Here is a 23,820-nt window from a genome sequence, read left to right as displayed (position 1 = left end):
CACCGTATGTGATCATCTATCGGATTACTTAAAATTAGTCACCACCGGTCCCTCATTTACCATCGTAAGCGCTCGCGCTGGATGTGAAATAAAGGGCGGCGTGTCAAGATGGAACTGTGGAAGCGCCATATAGCGACATGGAGAGAAGGTTCATGTGGAGCGCGCATGCGCATTGGTAGATAACTATACATGTAGATCGATGACTAGGCTGATGGGAAAGCTGGGTGAGTTCTTACAATGTGCTGAAAGACCTAAATTTCTTAAAAATTATTGTAAGTGCCGATGTTGCCACAGATAAACAACACGTAAATGGTAGTAAAAAAGTTCAAATGTGGTATTTCGGCCGGTTTTTGACCACTTTTTCGCTATGTGGGGACTCGTTAGCCCACCAGATACTGGTATCACGGGAGCGTATCACGGGAGCGTTCTATGTTGGTTTATGCTATATTATAACTGAAGTCCGCTACACAGCGGAACATTGCTGACTCTGAACGCTGGTTTGTCCCATTCTCTTTTTTGGTCAGAACATGATTTTATTGCACCTGATAATGTAGCTATAATGCTGCGAAACCGGCCGTGCTAATAAATAAGTACTTGCATCTGAAGCGGTATTATCTTTAAAATGATAGATCCAGGCTGTGGCTGCCCTGAACACAAAGTCTTCTGCGTTATTCACATGCATTTGGCGTCTTTCTAAGAGCAAAATCCACAGTGCAGCACGCGTCTCCAGGCAGAGAGACGTCATGGTATCCGTCCCACCCTAGGTGGTTAAAATCTAACCTACCTCATACCTAGAACAGATTCTCACATAAGCTAACATAACCCATCCTCCTTGAACCCTCCAAAAACCGGCAGAGCAGATCGGAAACAGTGTGAATAATCTGTCGGCTCTCATCGGTCGACTCGGCCGATGATATCGGGCGACCTCTGGCAACGGCATCTGACGACCGTCGTCAGTGCAACTACCAACGCAGCCTAAGACTGCGTTTACAGTGACAGGGACAACGGTCGTCAAACAGCGTCGCTAGACGTCGCCCGGCAACGTCGGCCGACATCGTGGTCATAGTGTGTCCGATCTCCTTCGTCAGTTTTTGGCAGTGTCGATAAGGTTAGGTTAGAATCTGTTGTATGTATAAAGTAGATTAGATTTTAACCTGTTAGAGTGGGGTGAACACCACGAAGCCCCTGTGATTGGATACGACTGCTGCGTAGCGGCTCCTGCTGTTAAAGAGAAGCCTAATGCATGTGAATTAGCTTTTCTGTCCCGCAAAGAACGTGGCGAGTACTATACGCTCTGTCCTCAGTTATCGGAATAACCAGACAAGTTTTACAAATGTATGAGATGACGGGAGAAACGTTCCGTTACATATTCTAGATAGTGCGGGGTGGCCTTGAACAGCAAGTTATAAACACTTTATTTCGGAGTACCTATTTAAACTTGTGCTGACGTATGTCAATTGACCTTCACTGGCCGTCAATTAGCATACGAGTGAAAGACAAGCGTTACGTGTAGCATAAGGTACTCTGAAAACGTAAAGCATTTAAAAGTGGAAATATGTACTGTACACCACATTTGCAAACCACTTTAGCTTAACAGTATAACTACCCTACTGCCATAAAACGCCAGTAAGCAGTAATAATAATTTGTACACAACTAATCACAACCTACCACAAAGAGAATCCAATACAGTAGCTATAAGCATATAAGAACGTCACCCTCTTCACTTCAAGAAATTAATTTTTGATGTTATAATCTATGCCTAAAATTTCCATTGATGATTTTGCCTTTTTAAGGTTTCGAATAAACCTGCGATTTCAGTCAACAGATTCCGAACTATATCCCGATTATGAAATTTTCATACTCAGGATGCCACAAACTCACTCTTTCTCAGACTAAACTTATCAGTCTCTCGCGCTCCATATTTCGTGTGAGAGAACGCCGGTCGATTTGACCAAAAAAAAAAAAAAAAAAATTGAATTTCACCGATAGTCGTCTGTAGTCTGTACGTTCGAGCGACAGGATCGGCTATAGTGTGACCGCACACATAGTGGCGAACTGACTAACTGACTTGGAAGATCCGCCGGAGACGATCGGTCGTCAGCGGAATCCACCGATATCGGAGCCACTGTGACTGCAGCCCAACGAGAAGACGAGACGCGCTTGATTGGAGCGGATTCGGTACAAGTGGTTGCGGAAGGCACCGCACCGCGCAGCACTGTCTAGGAAGAACCGGCTGGACACGAAGCAGCGCGGTCTCGCCAGATTACGTAGCAGCAGCGGCGGAGGCGGACGGGCGGCAGTGTCTCAGCAGACATGCTTGGGGTCGGACGAGCGGTGGCGGCCGCCGTGTTGCTGTGTATTGTCGGCTTCGCAGAGGAAGACGCCGATGACGCCACCTCGACGCCAGAGTTCCCGGAGGTGCAGACGCCCTTAGGCCAAGTGCGGGGCAGCATCCTATGGTCCTTGGACGGACGGCAGATATTCTCCTTCCGAGGACTGCCTTACGCACGGCCACCTGTTGGAGAGCGACGTTTCAAGGTACGCAGCTTCTGCGCTACGTGCATCACATAAGCGAGCTATTCTGGCTACCGAGGCTTCCTCGGCGTGGTTGATCGGTGGCGTACTTTCTCGAGGCGTTCCACTACGCATCACGTCTTGACGTCGAGGGGAAGGTGGCGTCACGTAACCTGTTCTAGTACAGTCTGTTTGTTGGCTGTCAAGAACTCTTCTCGCTCCGCTCTCTTACGCTGGTGGATTATGTGCTTTTGCTGCTAGCTAATCGTTGCTCCATTGCTCACCTCTCCTGACGGTATTCCCCCGATTCCCCCGTAAAAGCGACGCAACGTCTGAAAAATAAATAGTGTTCAGATTTTATGAATGGACAACGAGTCTGCACTTTGCGTAGTTAGAAATATAAACAAAAAACTCTGCAAAGTTCTGTTGTACGAAAATGACCTCGACACTGATGTTGTCACCATCAGTATTTGGATGGAAGGGAGGGGCAAACATTTTTCCTTTATTTCTCAATTAATGTCTAGTGTGAACTGCCTTCTAAAATCAGTTTTTCTCTCTTTTTGTAAACTCCGGTTAGAGCAAATAAACATCATAAATTGTTTGTAAAATGCTATTCTATTTCTCTTCCGTATGTATAATTTATAGTCTTCATCGTCGGCCGCTGTGACCGAGCGGTTCTAGGCGCTTCAGTCTGGAACCACGCGACTGCTACGGTCGCAGGTTCGAACCCTGCGTCGGGCATGGATGTGTGTGATGTCCTTAGGTTAGTTAGGTTTAAGTAGTTCTAAGTTCTAGGGGACTTATGACCTCAGATGTTAAGTCTCATAGTGCTCAGAGCCATTTGAACCATAGTCTTCATCTAGAACATCCTTGCCAAAGTTTGCTTTACCACTGATTAATGTATCTCCAATAACAGTGTAATAGTGTGACTAAGTCGCGTCTTTTTTGTAAAATTCATGGCGCATTGTAACCCTGACATTCTCTAGGCAGCTTCATACGACGATATTTCTCCTGTCATTCCTCATCCTCCTCTGAATCTCCCTTCATTTTTTTTTTTTTCAGTTTCACTTCCTTCTTTTCCTACTCCTCAATTTTCCCCTCCTTTCCTCATCTACTTTTTCATTGCTTCCCATTTCTCCTATTTCTGTTCTTACTCTTTCTTTTCCTCTCCATTCTCACATTCTGTCTCCTCATTTCTTTCATCCTCACTTTCCTCCTCTTTCTCCTCCTCATCCATCGTTCCACTTTCTCTCTTTCCTCCTATTCCTGCACCTCCTTCCTTTTCTTCCTCTAGAACGTCTCCTTTTCCTCCTCACACTTATCCTTAACCTCCTCTCCATTGTCCTCTTCTTCTTTGTCTTTCTCATACTTCTTCATTATGCCATTTACCGCCTGTCATAGTACTCTGTTTTTCTTGATTAACCAACATATTTTTACTCTTTTAGTACGATTTTTTAACATTGCATTGGAAGTCTTTCAGGCTGCATTCTCAGTAGATGCTCATTCCATATTCTTCTGTCTTCTTTTCTTTTTTATAGACTGCCTATCTGGCACTGCCTTATAGTAGATAGCTACGGCACTCTGAAGAAGCTGTGAGCTATACCAGCAGTAGTATAGTAACTGTCATGGTTATAACGAATGAACAAGCCTTAGCAGAGAATGTGGAAGCATGAGTCAACCAACTTAAGGAAGGGGTGAGAGGGAGCCTGTTTATGCAAAGTTATGCTAGCTATCACAGATAAACAAATGCTGATGACAAACCCAGGTCATCCTGATTAGGAGTTAAGCAAATAATAAATAATCAGCTGCTGGAACAATAATAATTGTTCTCACTCCACAAAATTGCACCGCAAAATATATAAAAAACAGAAATAAATGCAGAAACGCAAGAAAGAATACAAAACAAGTTTGAATGGATTTCTGGGAAAAATTAGATTTTCAACACGAAATTTCAGAAGTACTGCTAACAGATAGCTAGAAATCCCAAACAAATTAATTCATCAAAGAACATATTTTGCAGAAATTATTAAAACTAAGAAAAATTAAAACTACTAAATATACATGATATCATATCATACTATATAGAGAGGTAGAAGGAAATATGAATGCAGATAAAGCACTAACGTCCTTAAAAATTAAGAAAGCGAAAAAGTCTATAAAGCAATGAATACAACAATTAAAGATGTGTGGTAGCATAAAAGGGTTAGAATGATAGATTCATAATCTGTTACAAATGCCTTCCAGAAACAATAATACATAATTCCTAAGGGATTTGTAACTCTAAATTACCTAAAAACGAGAAATTCAAGATAAAGAAAGCTGTATGCAAATATAATTGCCCGATCTGGGAGTATTAATCAACAATAAATTTTTTTTTAGTGAATAAACACGGACAATTAAGTGACTTGAGCGTATACAGAAGCTACGACACAGCATCAGACCATTTCCTCAACATCTTACAAATACATACCGACGCTGAACTTTAAAGGGCAAAAATACCACAACCATTGAATGGACAAGAAGTTTGTAAAGAGTATTGATTGTAAGAAGTACCGAAATGTTATAGAAAAAGAGGTTATTAAAAGACTGATAGTATTCAGGTCAATACTGAAGATGAATTGTGAAATACGTCAAATGCAGTAGCAAAGCAACTAATGAAGCATTAAGATAGAAAAATAAGTGTCGTACGAAACCGGATTTAAATATTTGGTTGCCAGAACTTGAAGACACAATCACAGAGAAGCAAAGGGCATACTAGGAGTACAATACAAACATTGCCGCAACAACCACGGTCTTTCATCAAAGGAAAAAAATATGCAAAAGGGCAACTGCCACCAACAAGATCGGGAGCACAGCATCAGAAGGATACAAGACAAGACTGACTGCCCGCATCTCGTGGTCGTGCGGTAGCGTTCTCGCTTCCCACGCCCGGGTTCCCGGGTTCGATTCCCGGCGGGGTCAGGGATTTTCTCTGCCTCGTGATGGCTGGGTGTTGTGTGCTGTCCTTAGGTTTGTTAGGTTTAAGTAGTTCTAAGTTCTAGGGGACTTATGACCACAGTAGTTGAGTCCCATAGTGCTCAGAGCCATTTGAGCCAAGACAAGACTGCGGGAAATGATAGTGTACAAATTCCCGAAAGTCCATAACAAAACTGACCGCGACGTAGTCCATTTAAATAACACCAGGGAACCACAGTGGATTACTGATTAGAAAAACAAAACAAAAAATTTATTTCCAGAGGGGCTAGTTGGATATATGTTTTTATTTCATTCTGCAGAAAAGATATCGTCTCTAATGACCTCACTGTCGACGGGACATTAAACACTAATCGTCCTTTATTTAACTGATTGTCTTTTGAAGAATAAATCGTTTTCTGTTTTCAGAAGTTTGATGATAGCTAGGTCCACACACCCTTTGCGAAATTTTTAAATGAAATCATTTCCGCGTTTGCCTGTTGAAACATTACCTGTTGCGACTGCAATTTCTAAATGTCGTTTTCGAACTGCAATCGCAATAAATAATGTTTTAACAATAAGAAGTGGAAATGATTTCATTTAAGCATTCTGTATTGTTTTTCTGTCGTTATTATGGCCTGACATGCAGGAATGATTTTATCTTTCTTGGAATTTGTTGAAGCTGTAGTGTCCGACTGAAAGAAATAAATCATTATAAAGACCTTTGGTACGAAGCACGTATTCAGCAGAATGAAAAATAAGGTACTCCTTTCTTCTAAGTGGATAAATAATGGCAGTGGGAAATTCTTGAACCGGTAGGATCTGAAATGACTGCATAAAGACCACATGCCAGCACACCTCAACTATCGAAGCAGGTAGTCGATCACCGAAAACAACGCACATTATTGAAAAACTAGCTGAGAAAACAAGAGAGGTCATACAGCAGTATTTTATTAGATCCCAAAAGAACGCATGAGGTCTGGTCGGAAAATTCTGCAACACTCAGAATTTCCTTCAATGGTGTGCAAAATGCGGTTGGCATCCCTGCTCACGCCTGTGTTTGATGTGTAACTGCGAGAAGTTTCACTGTTTTACGTCTGTTAGTTATTGAGAGTTTGCGAATTTCGAGATGGCAGAGTTAGAGGACCAATGCGTTTGAATTATATGTTGCGTGAAACTCAAGAACAGCTTAACAGAGACACATAAAATGGAGCAGGAAGCCTACAGTGATGAGTGCTTAAACCGTACCCGGTGTTAGGAACAATTCATCAGGTTTGAAAATGGCCAGACGAAAGTTAAAGATGACCATCGTTCAGGACGCCTCTCGACGTCTACCGACGAAGCTCATGTCAGGAACGTCAACGAAATTGTGTGTGCCAATCGAAGACTGACTGTCCGAAAGTTTGTAAAAGAATGTAACATTTCAGTTGGATCATTTCATGAAATCTTGACACAGCAACTTGGAACACATCGTGCTGCCGCTAAGTTCGTCCCACGGCTCATGAATTAGTACCAGAAAGACCTTCACCTCGCAATCTACGGAGAGCTTTTGGATCTCGCAAATGAGAAGGAGATGTTCCCTAAGAGAATCACAACTGGAGACGTGGGTCTACGATTGTGATCTACATCTACATCCAAATCCATACTCCGCAAGCTAACTAACGGTGTGTGGCGGAGGGTACTTTGAGTATCTCTATCGGCTCTCCCTTCTATTCCACTCTCGTATTGTTCGTGGAAAGAAAGATTGTCGGTATGCCTCTGTGTGGGCTCTAATCTCTCTGATTTTATCCTCATGGTCTCTTCGCGAGATATACGTAGGAGAGAGCAATATACTGCTTGACTCATCGGTGAAGGTATGTTCTCGAAACTTCAACAAAAGCCCGTACCGAGCTACCGAGCGTCTCTCCTGCAGTGTCTTCCACTGGAGTTTATCTATCGTCTCCTTAATGCTTTCGCGATTACTAAATGATCCTGTAACGAAGAGCGCTGCTCTCCGTTGGATCTTCTCTATCTCTTCTATCAACCCTGTCTGGTACGGATCCCACACTGGTGAGCAGTATTCAAGCAGTGGACGAACAAGTGTACTGTAACCTACTTCCTTTGTTTTCGGATTGCATTTCCTTAGGATTCTTCCAATGTATCTCAGTTTGGCATCTGCTTTACCGACGATCAACTTTATATGATCATTCCATTTTAAATCACTCCTAATGCCTACTCCCAGATAATTTATGGAATTAACTGCTTCCGATTGCTGACCTGCTATATTGTATCTAAATGATAAAGGATCTTTCTTTCTATGTATTCGCAGCACATTACACTTGTCTACATTGAGATTCAATTGCCATTCCCTGCACCATGCGTCAATTCGTTGCAGATCCTCCTGAATTTCAGTACTATTTTCCATCCGCAAAAAGCCACAGTGAACTTTCGATGTTATCCACAAGCTCATTTAGATATATATTGTAAATAGCAACGGTCCTATGACACTCCCCTGCGGCAGACCTGAAATCACTCTTACTTCGGAAGACTCTTCTCCATTGAGAATGACATGCTGCGTTATGTTATCTAGGAACTCTTCAATCCAATAACACAATTGGTCTGATAGTTCATATGCTCTTACTTTGTTCATTAAACGACTGTGGGGAACTGTATTAAACGCCTTGGGGAAGTTAAGAAACACGGCATCTACCTGGGAACCCGTGTCAATGGCCCTCTGAGTCTCGTGGGCGAATAGCGCGAGATGGGTTTCACACGATCGTCTTTTGCGAAACCCATGCTGATTCCTACAGAGTAGATTTCTAGTCTCCAGAAAAGTCATTATACTCGAAGATAACACGTGTTCCAAAATTCTACAACTGATCGACGTTAGAGATATAGGTATATAGTTCTGCACATCTGTTCGACGTCCCTTCTTGAAAACGGGGATGACCTGTGCCCTTTTCCAATCCTTTGGAACGCTGCGTTCTTCTAGAGACCTTGGGTAGACCGCTGCAAGAAGGGGGGCAAGTTCCTTCGCAGACCATGGTTCAATCTATAGAATGGGTCGAGTAAGGTTCTCCAAGACCAAAAAACACTCGTCAGGTCATGTCAAATGTCAAAAACATGCCGATAATTTTCTTACACTTTGAAGGATAAGTTTGTCATGAACTGGTGCCACATGGAATACTGTTAATCGATGGTGCTATTGGGTCGTGTTGCAACGGCTGCGAGAAAATGTGAGAAGGAAACAGCCTGAAATGTGGCGAGACTATTGATGGGTTTTGCATCACGATAACACACCGGCACATTCATCCCTGTTAGTGCGTGACTATTACAATAAAATCGAAACCACTGTGCTGCCTCATCCACCGTACTCTCCAGACCTGGCCCTTGCGGACTTTTCTTTTAGTTACGCAGCTGAAAACCCCATTGAAAGGACGAAGATTTGCAACGGGAGACGAGATACAAGAAAGTTCGTAGACGGCGCTTAGCACTATCCAGCGAGAGGTGTACCAAGAGTGCTTCCTGAAGTGGAAACGGCGTTGGCAGTGGCGTATCAATTGTGGAGGAGAGTATTCTGAACGAAACCATGCACAATAAGTAGAAGGTAAAAGTAGAAAAATTCTGTGGACAAAGTTCCGGAGCCGGCCGGGTGGCCGAGCGGTTCTAGGGGTCTACAGTCTGGAACCGTGCGACCGCTACGGTCGCAGATTCGAATCCTGCCTCGGGCATGGATGTGTGTGACGTCCTTAGGTTAGTTAGGTTTAATAAGTTCTAAGTACTAGGGGACTGATGACCTCAGACGTTAAGTCCCATAGCGCCCAGAGCCATTTCAGAGTTCCGGAATTTTTTGAACAGACCACGTAAAAGCGGCTGTATTTGTATTAATGACTAGGATTGATTTTTTAGTTGCGTCACACGGTTTTTCTATTAATTCCAAATTGACACCTTTTATTCCTCATCTCTATCACAAGTTGAAAGTTGAAGACATGTTCTTCTCCTGTCTGTGTGCGCATCGTTTACAGAGGCGACGGACAGAACGTGAACAGATGAGTATGTTTTCTGCGTAATGACTACGTGCTGCGTTCTGAGTATCAGCCAGAAAGTAGTAAACCGTGCAGCATTTCACTTGAGGAAGGGTAAAACTGTACTTGTCCTCGTCCCGAAGGTCGAGTTGAACACCACCTTGCCTTCCTAGGCCCGGTGACTATGTCCGCGCCCTTCTCTTAAAATTCTCCCGGCCATGCGTCGGGGCTTCCCTAGCACTGCGGGAAGTCACACACGCCAGTGCCACTGCCAGAATCCACACGAATCCTGGCAGTGCGTGGCGCGCGAGGCGAACTACGCCACGTACTGTTCGACCGGTTTAATCGGAAACATTTATTAATTCTCTGCTCTGCTACACTATGAAATCAGTCTGTATAAGGATCGCCATCTTCGCTTTGACCCGCGATACAAGGTTAAACTGCTCACAATTTCTGAGTCAGTGAATAAAAGCTGTGTGGCTAGCTAGCTATCGTGTTGGTGCGCAAGTTCTTAATGCTTTTCCATGCGTTTAATGAACACAACAGATGCACATAACAGGGATTTCAGCCATGAATAATATATTCTCCTTCACAATTTACAACAATCTGCCAACGCTGGTGTAATTTTTCGATTCACCATTGTAGAAATGACGTGGTTTTGAGGCGAAGAACTCGTCGAGCCATGTTCAGACGACACTTTTAACGGGAAAGGAAGTTACTTGAAGGTTGTTCGATACAAAACGGAAAAGGTGGAAGTCTAAGGGCGCAAGGTGTCAGGTGATTAATGTGGGTGCGGAATGACTTCCCAGCCCAACTCTTGTTTGGCGCTTTTTGCCAGTCTTGCAGAAAGCGGGCGGGCGTTAACGTGGAGTAGCATCACTTCACGCAGTGTTCCTGCTCTTTGTCGTTGGATTGCGTCTGTAAAACGCCTCAGTTGTTGTACACCACACAAAGACTGTTCCAGCAGATGAGTAACATTATCTTTTGTGAATACGCGCTGGTCTTTGTACCGGGAACTGCTGCTTTGTTTGGACTCAACCATTCCTTTCTCTTCCTTATGTTAGCACATTTCTCGTCACCAGTAACGAAACAGCGTAGGAATGGTCGGTGTTGCTCACGAGCCGGTTGATGACGAGCAAGCAGAAATGCACATATGACCACCCACCGATTTATTTGAGTTTAGCGCAGAACATGCGGTACCCATACATCCGATTTTTTAACCTTCCCTATTGTATACAAATCTCACACAATGGTGGAATGATCACAATTCGTCACATTTGCCAGTTCTCGAGTACACTGACACCGACCATTGATAATTAATGTGTTTAAATGATCTCCATCGAATCCCGAAGCACTTCATGAACGTGGCGAGTCGCTAATGTCAGACCGATCCTCCATAAAAAAAGAAAACCATTTTCTTGCCGGGCTCTGCCCAAAGACGTTATCCCCACATGGCGCAAAATGTTTCTGGCTGCTTTCGCTGCTGTCACTCCTCTATTGAATTCAAACAGTAGAATACGTTTTAAATGATCCGATTTGTCCACTTGGCACTCCAGTTTGTAGCTTCCACAGCTTCACTCACTATCTCCGACAAAGTGATAATATGTAAAGTCACATAGCGACAGTGAACTACAAATAAAAATGACAATACTTCTGCAGGGGACTTTCAACGACTTGTTGAGCCCATGCTCCGTCGTGGCGCTGCACTATGCCAGGCAAAAGAAAGTTCGACATGATTTTAGGAGGTACTTCATGACTTGTGTCGCCTCAGTGTATGTCCTCATGCTCTGCCCTGAGGCCTCCGATCAACTCCACACTCATTACTCCACAACATTTGCAGAGAAGAACAGGAAAATGCTTAAGTAGAAGTCGATGCCCGCTTATGGGACTGCACTTTCCAATGATTTGTAGGCTTTCCATACCATGAAAGTAACTTAGTTCATCACCAAAAGATGAAAAATTCCAGACTTCCGAAATGATAACCACTTTAAAACGCAAACAGCGGTCAGGGGGCTGACGACTTGTCACCTCAACATCACGAGGGCTGATGACCGATTTCAACAGCTACCAAACTTAATCATGAAGTTATTCAACATATAGGTCATTCAGCCAATTAGAAACAGGTGCAGAACGCAGACATTCTCGTTGCACTTTTCATGCTTATGCTTACAGCGCTTATGTAAGGCGCTACCTTCTGAAAAGACTTAGGGTATTTTTCTGACACAGGTGTTGGAAACACTGGCCGTCGTGGGGAAAATTACTCCAGAAAGCCAGCCAAGTAGTCTCCGGCCACAACCCATTTAGGAGGATTAGAGGAAGACTGGCGTATGTGCTCCAGCCCGAAAAAAGCCTCCTTCGCCAGTATCCGACCCCGAAGTAGACAATAGCTAAGAGAATGGCACATAGGCTCTGCCATGAATTGAGATGTTAGACTCTTCCCCTTGAGCAAGCTCACGCAGCCAGTTATAGATGGATCTACAGCTTGCCGTGGACTGCGAACAACGGTGTAAGTTGACATTTTTACTTTAACCAATCATTACTAGAGGTGAAGGACGCGATAAACGACCGAAAATCTGCTAGGACGGCTGCGGATCGACTCCCAACCTCGTCTTCGTTTCACGGTCTGGTACTCAACCATTGGCCATCAAGCGACAGCCGACATTACAGGCTGAGAAAGCAAGAGACAGTGCGCCGTAACTTTGCTTAAGTTTTAAAAGAAGCCGTGAAAGTACGAGGGTCATCCCAAAAGAAATGCCCGACATTTTTCTTTTATTTATTTAATTTTTTTTTCAAAACCCCAATTTTTGTTCTAAATCTCTGCCATTCAAGGACGTTATAGAAACATTATTGCTGTTTGTTGTTGATAATTCTTCCGGGTTATATGGCCGTGGCCCATGGAATTCTTCTATTCCTAACTTTTCGTCCAATACTACGTTGGATATCTTCAGAGGTATGGCTGGTCCTGCTCAGTCCTGCCGACTAACGAGTCGGGCGTCGGAGAGCGGCCTAAATACCGTGGAAAGTGGGCGTGGTCTAGCTTGCACATAGTATCAGAGAGAAAACTAGTCAAAGATAAAATGTAACTATCGATAATAGTCCGTCATAGATAAAAATCACTTATCGATTCTGTAACGCCATTGTCCATATCTCGCTTAATTTGAAAGCCTCTTCTTTTCTATTAAAATTATCTTCATGTTTATAAATTTCAATAGCCTCCCTATACAGTCGTGGATAATAGTTCGTGGTAGCACTTAAAACTGTAGTTTCAGAAAACTTAACTACATGGTCACCTGACTGAAGTGCATGTTCTGCAAAGGCCGATTTATCTATTTTTCCCAGTCGGCAAAGACTTTTATGCTCCTTTACCCTCGTATTCACACTTCTTTTCGTAGTACCAATATAGACCTTGCCACAAGTACACGGAATTTTATACACACCGATAGATGATAATGGTGGCCTTCTATCTTTAACAGAACGAAGTACTTGTCCTACTTTTCTGGTAGGTTTGAATACCGGTTTCACTTTATGTTTCAACAAAATTTTGCCGATTCGATCTGTAACCTTACTAATGAAAGGTAAAGACACCGTGTTCTTCCATTACTGTGTACCATCCTTGTCCTTTGGCCTGCTGTAATTAGGTCTTATAACTCTATTAATTTCTTTGTTTGAGTACCCATTCTTTTCGAAGGCCTGTTTCAGATGATTCAGTTCCGTATCCAGATGTTCCGGCGTACAAATCCGTTTTGCCCTGTCCACTAAACTTTTGATTACACCTCTTTTTTGTTGTGGGAGATGATTGGAGTTCTTATGTAAGTATCTATCAGTGCTCTTCCGAAACACTTTATGTTTTAGACTGCCATCGGTCTGTCTCATGACTAACACATCGAGAAACGAAATAGCCTGGTCTTTTTCCACTTCAATGGTAAACGAATTTTAGGGTTTATGTTATTAAGATAATCAAGAAATTAGTCTAAGGCTTTTTTACCGTGTGTCCAAACCACGAATGTGTCGTCTACATAACGATACCAGCAACATGGTTTCTTATGTGCTTTATTCAACGCTAATTGTTCAAATTTCTCCATGTAAAAATTGGTAATCGCAGGGTTCAACGGGTTACCCATGGCAACACCATCCACTTGCTCATGAAACTCCTCATCCCACTGAAACTGGCTGGATGTGAGACAGTGTCTAAACAAAGCGGTCAAATCTTCAGGGAAAACTTCCGTTATGTAAACCATAACTTCATTGACCGGAATCATAGTAAACAGAGATACAATATCAAAACTGACCAGAATGTCTTCAGGATCCAAGGTTAGACCTTCAATTTTCTCAATAAAATGACGTGAATCCCTCACACAAGAATCAGTCTTACCAATGTATGGTTGTAGAAGAGTAGCTAGATACCTAGATATTTGATAAGTAGGGGAATCAATCGCACTAACAATGGCTCTCAGAGGGAGATTTATTTTGTGAACTTTAGGTAAACCATAAAGTCTGGGACACTTGGCTTCACTCCTTAGCAAAACTTTTTTATTCTTCTGTGGAATGGAAGTAAAAGACTTTATCAACGTATTAGTTTTCCTCAAAATAACAATCGTCGGGTCTCTTCTAAGTACATTGTAATGTCCCGCCACTAATAGATCCAAAATCTTACTTCTGTAGTCCTCTTTTTTCATCACCACAGTGGCATTGCCGTTATCAGATGGAAGAACAACTATCTCTTCGTCCGCATTTAAATCCCTGAGGGCCTTTCTCTCCCCCTTAGTTAAATTACTCTCTAATGGCTTATTATGGCATAAGACTCTTGTGATTTCAATACGAATTGCATTAGCAGTTGCCTTAGGGTGGGCTCGAATCCCTGCTTCCACTGGTACATGCGTCAGTCGGGAGGACGCAGCAGGACCAGCCATACCTCTGAAGATGTCCAACGTAGTATTGGACGAAACGTTAGGAATAGAAGAATTCCATGGACCACGGCCATATAACCCGGAAGAATTATCAACAACAGTACCATCCGGTCGTGAAAGCCTTCATTGTATGATTATTGCTGTTTGAATTCAAATGTAACGCAATTTGTTTCCTCTAGCCATGCTGTAGCGGTACTCCGTCAAGATAACAGCTGCCCTTAATGTTCGTCTGAAGCAACTTGCTGTTATATAGTTTCTATGTTGTGGGAAAGAGACAGTGACATATATTCCCGAAGGGACTGAGGATCGCAGCACATTTAGTCGTTGTGCCAGCAGGTTATCTGGCGAAAGAGATAGTTTCAATGTGGTGTCTGAGTGTCTGTGGAGGAATAGTAGAATATTCTGCCTCAAGGGCCGAAGCCAGAAAAGATAGTGATATTGGACGAACGATATGGAGCAAAGTCGACGGTCTAACTTGTCTCAAAGGCGTTCCATTGGGCTCTAGTCGGGACTCTAGGCAGGTCAGTCTATTTCAGGTGTGTTGTTCTCCACGAACAGCCTCAGAGATGCTGCTGTGTGAGAGGGATGATACAATCAGTCTTCCTATCCGAAGTGTTCCCCTAATGTAGCCAGTACAGAATGCTATAAAATGTGTACAAATCCTTCCGCATTTAGTTTTTTCCTAAGCACAATAAGGAAACCACACCCTAATTACGAAAAACACGCACAGAACGCAACACCACCTTCTCCATACTTTACTGTTGGTACTGCACATGATGGCAGGTAACGTTCTCAATGCATTCGCCAAACCCATATCCTATCATCGGGTTTCCACAGGGTACAGCGTCATTCGTAACTCTAACTCACTCGTTTGAGTCATCCACGTCGTTCTTCCCACCTCCTCAAGAGTCATTTAGTGCTGATTACAGAAATGTGTCGCTTATTGGAAGCTGCTCTCCCATTGTACCCCATTCTTTTAACTCCCTGTGCATAGTCACTGTGCTAACCAGACTACTGCTACCGCTTCGGAACTAACGACTGATTCCTTCCGCTCGTTTCATGCGATTTTTTACGACAACTCTCCGCAATGCACGGCTATACTGTTCCTTTCTGTCAGTACATGAGGTCCGTCTGGTCTTGGTGTACCTGTGGTTCTTCCTTCTCATTTCCACGTCGCAATCACCTCACCAACAGTCGATTTGACCAGCTTTAGGGTAATTGAAATGTCCCTGGTGGATATGTACTCAGGTGTCACCCAGTGACCAGTCCACGGTCGCACTCGCCGCCTGCTGTTGTACTGGGAGTCCGCTTCTCGTCACATTCAGTGGTCAGTTACGTAGGCCCTCCTGGACGCTTTTGATCAGATAGCGTATTGTCCTGGACTTAAATTATACGTAAATCGTTTCCATCCGCAGTTCTGACCTAAGTTTTCGGGAGGTTTCCCATGGTTTTGAGGCAAACGCCGTAACTACACTCCTGGAATTTGAAATAAGAACACCGTGAATTCATTGTCCCAGGAAGGGGAAACTTTATTGACACATTCCTGGGGTCAGATACATCACATGATCACACTGACAGAACCACAGGCACATAGACACAGGCAACAGAGCATGCACAATGTCGGCACTAGTACATTGTATATCCACCTTTCGCAGCAATGCAGGCTGCTATTCTCCCATGGAGACGATCGTAGAGATGCTGGATGTAGTCCTGTGGAACGGCTTGCCATGCCATTTCCACCTGGCGCCTCAGTTGGACCAGCGTTCGTGCTGGACGTGCAGACCGCGTGAGACGACGCTTCATCCAGTCCCAAACATGCTCAATGGGGCACAGATCCGGAGATCTTGCTGGCCAGGGTAGTCGACTTACACCTTCTAGAGCACGTTGGGTGGCACGGGATGCATGCGGACGTGCATTGTCCTGTTGGAACAGCAAGTTCCCTTGCCGGTCTAGGAATGGTAGAACGATGGGTTCGATGACGGTTTGGATGTACCGTGCACTATTCAGTGTCCCCTCGACGATCACCAGTGGTGTACGGCCAGTGTAGGAGATCGCTCCCCACACCATGATGCCGGGTGTTGGCCCTGTGTGCCTCGGTCGTATGCAGTCCTGATTGTGGCGCTCACCTGCACGGCGCCAAACACGCATACGACCATCATTGGCACCAAGGCAGAAGCGACTCTCATCGCTGAAGACGACACGTCTCCATTCGTCCCTCCATTCACGCCTGTCGCGACACCAATGGAGGCGGGCTGCACGATGTTGGGGCGTGAGCGGAAGACGGCCTAACGGTGTGCGGGACCGTAGCCCAGCTTCATGGAGACGGTTGCGAATGGTCCTCGCCGATACCCCAGGAGCAACAGTGTCCCTAATTTGCTGGGAAGTGGCGGTGCGGTCCCCTACGGCACTGCGTAGGATCCCACAGTCTTGGCGTGCATCCGTGCGTCGCTGCGGTCCGGTCACAGGTCGACGGGCACGTGCACCTTCCGCCGACCACTGGCGACAACATCGATGTACTGTGGAGACCTCACGCCCCACGTGTTGAGCAATTCGGCGGTACGTCCACCCGGCCTCCCGCATGCCCACTATACGCCCTCGCTCAAAGTCCGTCAACTGCACATACGGTTCACGTCCACGCTGTCGCGGCATGCTACCAGTGTTAAAGACTGCGATGGGGCTCCGTATGCCACGGCAAACTGGCTGACGCTGACGGCGGCGGTGCACAAATGCTGCGCAGCTAGCGCCATTCGACGGCCAACACCGCGGTTCCTGGTGTGTCCGCTGTGCCGTGCGTGTGATCATTGCTTGTACAGCCCTTTCGCAGTGTCCGGAGCAAGTATGGTGGGTCTGACACACCGGTGTCAATGTGTTCTTTTTTCCATTTCCAGGAGTGTAGTACTCATCTTCCAATATTCCCAACTAGGCCACCCTCTGCTGCACTGCCAGGTCGAATGGTATCTGGCTGCGAAATCACTAACTCTCCAGTGGCTCTTTACTCGAAGAGACCGCTCTAACTATCGGGATAAGAAATGAAAAGTAACCAAAAAGCTCAGTTACAAATAACATTACAACGCTCGTTAACTCACTTTGTCACCGGCGCTTTTGTAGACGTAGACGGACTAAACATAGTGCTATGAAGTTTTACAGGACATAAAAAGTTCTCGGTTCACCTGCCGTGTCAAATTCTGATAAAATTCCAAGCTTTCGAAGATAGACTTATTCCTCGAACATATCCGCGTACTCTACACCTCCCGCCGCCTTGATCCCCCTCACCCCCTAGTTGCTCCTCTCCTCTCCCATCCCTGCCCTCTGCCACGTCTTCACTGTCGTGTCCCCCCTACCCTCCATCTCTACACGCTTCATCTCCCTTCCCAAGGTGGCTTCCATCAACTCCCCCTTCCAGATGATGCCCTCTCTCCTATCAACTCTGATCCTCACCTCCCCCTCCCTTCCTCGGTCCTATTCCAGGGCTCCCTCCCCCTTTCCATCCTGTTTTTTCCCTGCCTACCCTCTCTTTGCCTCCCTTCTCTCTCCCGAGTCCTTTTGAATTTCCCTCCTCTGCCATTCCCCATACCCTCTAGCGTCTGCCCTGCCCCCTCCTTATGAGTCGTCTCCCTCCATCGGACCCCCCCCCCCCTTTCGTTTTTCTTCTCCTCCCCCATTTTTCCCCTCATCCGTCCAGGTCCTCCCTCCCCCCCCCCATTCTGCCCTTGGCTGTGGTGTGTCATCTTCGTGCCGACATTTTAGTGCAGTGTTTCCAGTGATTGTTATGTGTTGTGCGTCTTTTCCGAAGTGTTGCGAACGGACATACGGACATCATACTGTCGCTGGGTGTGATTTTTATATCTCTTGCGAACAGAAAACAGACTGTCGCCGTGTTTTTTAATTGTCTGTCTACTATTTTACCTGTCTGCTTCCTGTGTATTTTATTAGCAGCGCCCACCCTTTGCTTTATGCTTTAACTTTCCACAATTTTCCGCCGTTTAACACTTTAAGTCAACATTTTATCGCCTGCTTTTATTGTTTCTTATCTTCTTATGTTTTAAAAGTTCTGTAGGCTGAAGAGTAGTGTACTAAGCTGCTCCTAGCCCGCCCCCTTCGGGGGAATCGAAATTCAGTAAAGGAAAAAAAATGATAGACTTCATTATCGTCGTCAGGGACTAAAACTGACTGTCGTGAACTGGCAAGGTTCCCTCTTTTACACCCACAGGACGGCATCCGACTGGCTGGATTACGTCATAATTGCGCGTACAGAAGTGGCGCCCTCTGTGTCCATAGATTTTCTTTCCATTCTCTATCTAGATTTACAGAGGGGGTGGAGATGGGCGGGAAGGTACCTTTCTTAGATGTGGTGACCGAACAGAAATCAGATGGACGATTTGGCCATTCTGTCTACAGAAAACCGACGCATAAGGTTCTGTATCTCAATGGGCGTAGCTTTCGCAACACAGTTCAGAACACAGCTGTGCTGAACACATTAGCACACGGAGCCAGAACTATTTCGGACATGGACCACCTCGGTTCCGAGATTACGCATCTGAAGACGGTGTTGAGAAAGAACGAGTATTCTGTCCGTGACATTAGATCAACGCTATTGAGAAAACCAAGACGCGACGCCATTCAAACAAGTCGAGCGTTCTATTCTGCGGTGCAACAACTAGCAAGACAGGTAGAGTCCAAACAGGCAAGGAATCAGACCAGTCTCCCGGCCACGCTGAAAAATTAAAGTAATGTTGCAATCGGTTAAAGACAATATCGAGCTGGGAGTGCCGGCAATTTTTAACATTCCTTGGCAGTGTGGCAAGAGTTACGTGGGCCAGTCTATACGGACGCTTACCGATTGTTGCGTCGAGCACCAGCGTCACCTAACATATATACTTTTGGCTAAATCGGTGGTGGCAGCGTACAGTCTGTTAAATAAGCACGTGATTTTGCTTGAACAAACGAGAATACTTGCTCACGCATCGACCTATTGAAATTAGGCTTCGTGAAAACAACTTCAATAGAGACATCGGCCATGCACCTAGCAACGCATGAAAGCGTGCACTTGACAAGAAGAAAACTCGCAGTTCACCGCCTGCTGCGATGGGTGGCACTGCAAGCAACGCTAGATAGAGTGCGCAAGCAGCGTCTATGGAAGTAGAGCGCGCCACCTCTGTACGCGTCATCATCACTTAATCCAGCCAATCAGATGCCGTCCTGTGGGTATAAAAGAGGGAACTTTGCCATTTCACGACAGTCACTTTTAATCCCTGAGTATAACGATGGATTCCATTATCGAAAGCTTGGAATTTTATCCGAATCTGACGTGGCAAGTGAACCGAAAAGTTTTTAGGCAAATATTGTTGGTTGGTTCGTTGGTTGGTTGATTTGGGAGAGGGAACCAGACAGCGAGGTCATCGGTCCCATCGGATTAGGGTGCGATGGGGAAGGAAGTCGGCCGTGCCACTTCTAAGGAACCATCCCGGCATTTACCTGAAACGATTTAGGGAAATCACGGATAACCTAAGTCAGGATGGCCGGACGCGGGTTTGAACCGTCGTCCTCCCGAATGCGAGTTCAGTGAGCTAACCACTGCGCCACCTCGCTCGGTGGTAAACATAGTGCGATTTGGGAACTGATGTTGGCAGCAACCAGAAAGCAATCAATACCATTCGATGTCAGCCTATTTCTATTGATTTAGTTAAACCCACAAGCCAGATTGGGGAGTTTCTTCTTGGAGTGCTCTTATAGAACTGTGGCCGCGCAGAAGACTTCTCCGATTGCGCCACGATCAGGCTGACCACTGCAGGGGGCCACCTCCAGGTACGCAGCTGCCGACCCGCACGCAGGAAACCATCTTCCCCTCTGCCCCTCACTCTCCTTCCTGTTGCATTTCCTACTTACGACACGGCGCTTACATTGAATTCGGTCTGTCACCTGCCATTCTTCACCTATTAAGTCCAGGAACGTTTCCCCGCGTGAGTCTTTATGTGCATGGTAGCCACACTGAACACGGTCCAAGCAGACGATTATACTCAGCTGATGAGCGTAGATAAAACAATTAACAACACTGTCACAACTGGAATCACTCAACTACAGTATTAGAGGAAGAACCCTCTGCCATGCATTTCAGAGTGGTTTTCAGAGTGTAGATGCAGACGAACATATGTGGCTTTTCAAGGTCACATATAATGGAACGTATCCTGTACCATTTGATAGGCGCTTTTAAAACAAACTAGCGTACATTCAGTGTGGCTGACTTCCTGCGTTTATTGGGCTATGTTCGTTCACCTCCTTCTATAGATCCAATCTCTGCAAAATGACTACGTATGTATAAAAGCATAACAAGATCATTTCATAGAGTAATTTGCACTTTGTACTGTGGATACAAAGTCTTTTGCATTCAAAATAGCCGCATAATGACTTCCCACCGAGTGATGTGGCGCAGTGGTTAGCTCACTGGGCTCGCATTCTGGAGGACGACGGTTCAAACCCGCATCCGGCCATTCAGAGCTAGGTTTACCTTGATTTCCCTAAATCTCTTCAGGCAAATGCCAGGATGGTTCCTCTGAATGGGCACGGCGAACTTCCTTCCTCATCCTTCCCTAATCCGATGGGACCGATGACATCGCCGTTTGGTCCCCTCCCCCAACCAATGACTTCCCGAAACATAACACGTAGTAGTGTGGCTTGGCAACACAAGGAACTCCGAATAACGTGCCACAGCCTCTCTATGTATTCTCTGCCTCTCCGTCACAAATACATGTGTCTGGAACACTCAGTGTGTAGGTTGTCCTCCTACCGAGGTTTCCTGCTCTTTTCTTATTACTTGCGTTTTTCTCTGTACTTAGACTTCTGACCATCATGCTGTTGTCGCTTATTGCACTTACAGCTATCTCCCATACCAGCAATTCCGTTCATAGTATTTTCACCTGAACTCACTGTCCCAATCCGTCCGATCGACACCCCTGTTCACACCAACAATTCCCTCCATCCAACTCCCAGTGCTGAAGACATTATCAAAGTCATGACGATTGTCCTCCAAAACAACCATCCATTCCAACATCCACACACCCTCCAACAAATCTCCCTTGCTCCCCACTCCATCTCCCATCTCAACACTCAAGCTACCTGCTTCCGCAACCAAGTCAATTTCATCTCTACACACCTTGAAAATCTTGTCTAAACCTCCTCCAATCCTCACCTGCACGAACTATTCTTATCCCTTATAACAGATTGACAGCACTACCAAATCCTTTTACAGCAACATCCGATCCCTACCTACCTTTTAAGGAATATCCTGCCCCAACACAATGTCCCACCTTTATCCTTAATGAAACATTCCTCCAACCCTATCACACCATCTGAACCTGTCTCTGTATCCTACATTGCACACATGAACCCTCTCCCCAGGCCAGAGGCGAAGCTGCAATTGACCACTGCAAGAACATCCCTATTCAGCCACAACCCTTATACAAATTTCCCATTGAAAACCTTATCCTTACTCCCATATTCAAAACCCTAACCACTACCTGTGCCACCATCTACATCTGTTCTAATCATCCCACTCACTATGCCTTCCTCACCCAAAAAGACCATACCTTTTCCAGCTATATTATTGCCGCTGACCGCAGCATCCATAGTAAATCCCCCACAGAACTTCAGGCGTCAGTTTACCGATTCCCTGCAAGGTGATATCGTTTCCATCCCACGCTACACCCATCTTCAAAGCAACACCGCCCCAACCTCCTTGGACACCTCACTGTAGAAGTCCTCGATCTGAATGGAAGTGACCACCCACCTGTACTCCTCAGCGTCTCCTACAAACAACCTCATCCCCTTGCACGCCATCCTAGTCTCTATCGAGTCTCTACTACCACACCAACTGAAATGCCTACCGGGAATCGATAGAAACCTAGATAGGAAGGTACCCCTTGACCTTTCAGAACCTGACGATGTCCCTCATACCACACCCTTCCTACAGCGGACCTTGTCAGACGCTATAACCACCATTCCTACCAAGACAATACATCCTCACCATTCCACCCTCTCCCCAAAAGCACTCCTCCTCCTCTGACAATCACATGGTATGTACTGCTCCTTTCTGCAAACTCGTGACTGGGATACACTCACAGGCCACCAACAAATGCAGACTAAAAGGAATTTATTAAATGCACAAAAACGCCACGTCTGGCGCCTGACTGGCAGTAACCCCATACCTCACTACCCACTCCACAACAGTCCCTTAACTGAGAATCTGAGCAAAGGTGACCACTTTCCATCCTATCTCTCCAACATCTCCATCCCTGATGACCCTCGTTTTCATTACCCCCTGTTCCTTACCATCCACAAATCTACAGACACTGCTGTCTAACGCCTGGCTCCTAGCTTCCAGTGCTTGGACAACATACCACGAACAGAATTAAATACACCAATTATAAAACAAGCACTTCACAGAAAATGCAACAAATCCCCTGTTCACGACAGTATCGTTTACTGACAGCTTAAAGAATGATCGCCCTCTTTTCTAGTCTCCCTTGTAATCCCTTATACCATTGTCCCTCTCCACAGTTTACTCTTCTGAGTTGTGGAAAATCCCCAGAATACTACTATTCCTCAAACTGCACAAACCCCATATTGATATCTCCTCCTATCGCTCCATCTGCCTCACCTCAGTGTTCAGCAGGGTCTTCAAATCCCTCTTCTCCTCCATCAACAACTGAACCAACACCACCTCCTTCCCATTAACCAGTCTGGCTTCCATTCCAATTTCTCCTGTGATGACCAGCTTCTGCACCTCATCCATCACGTGTCCCAACAACTCAACTCCTGTAAATTTGCTGTTTTTGTCTCCCTCGCCCTAGACAAAGCCTACAGCCTTGTATGACAATCCAGTCTCCTTTTCAAACTCCCTACCTATGCACTTCCAATTAACTATGTCTATCTAATTGCATCCTTCGCCGGCCGCTGTGGCCGAGCGGTTCTAGGCGTTTCCGTCTGGAACTGCACTGCTGCTACGGTCGCAGGTTCGAATCCTGCGTCGGGCATGGATGTGTGTGCCAATCCTTTATTATTACTAACAGCACCAGTACGTTTACATTCCATCCTATTACAGGAGTGCCTCTAGGCTGTGTTCTCTCTCCTCTCCTTTATCTTCTATCACTGATGATACGTCCAAATCACCCCCACCGGTCCACCTCCAGTATACTGATGACACCGCTTTCCTCACCCTCTACCCTACACTTCAGATGTCCAAATGATCCATCCAAATATGCCTCAGTCAGTTTACCTGCAGGTGGAACCAATGGGTCCTCAAGATCAACCCCTCCAAAACACAGGTGATAATTATAGTACGAACCACTGCACCTTCCATCTCCATGACTTTTACCCTACCATTTACGACCGTCCTATCCAGTTGAATAACACAGTAAAATATCTTAGATTAACCTTCGACTGGTAA

General features: G+C 45.4%; 1 protein-coding gene across 1 annotated transcript in view; it reads left to right on the top strand.

The window, feature by feature from the left end:
- The first annotated feature begins 2,280 nt into the window (after window positions 1–2,280).
- Window positions 2,281–23,820, top strand: part of LOC124776291 (esterase E4-like) — a 148,305-nt gene continuing 126,765 nt past the window's right edge. Inside the window, exon 1 of the mRNA XM_047251198.1 lies at window positions 2,281–2,539. Within this exon, the coding sequence (XP_047107154.1) occupies window positions 2,315–2,539 (225 nt within the window). The 5' untranslated portion in view covers window positions 2,281–2,314. The remainder of the gene's footprint in view (window positions 2,540–23,820) is intronic.

This window comes from Schistocerca piceifrons, chromosome 2 (genome assembly GCF_021461385.2).
Source record: "Schistocerca piceifrons isolate TAMUIC-IGC-003096 chromosome 2, iqSchPice1.1, whole genome shotgun sequence".
NCBI lineage: Eukaryota > Metazoa > Arthropoda > Insecta > Orthoptera > Acrididae > Schistocerca > Schistocerca piceifrons.
The sequence above is the reverse complement of the archived record's forward strand: the minus strand, read 5'-3'. Positions and strand labels throughout refer to the sequence as shown.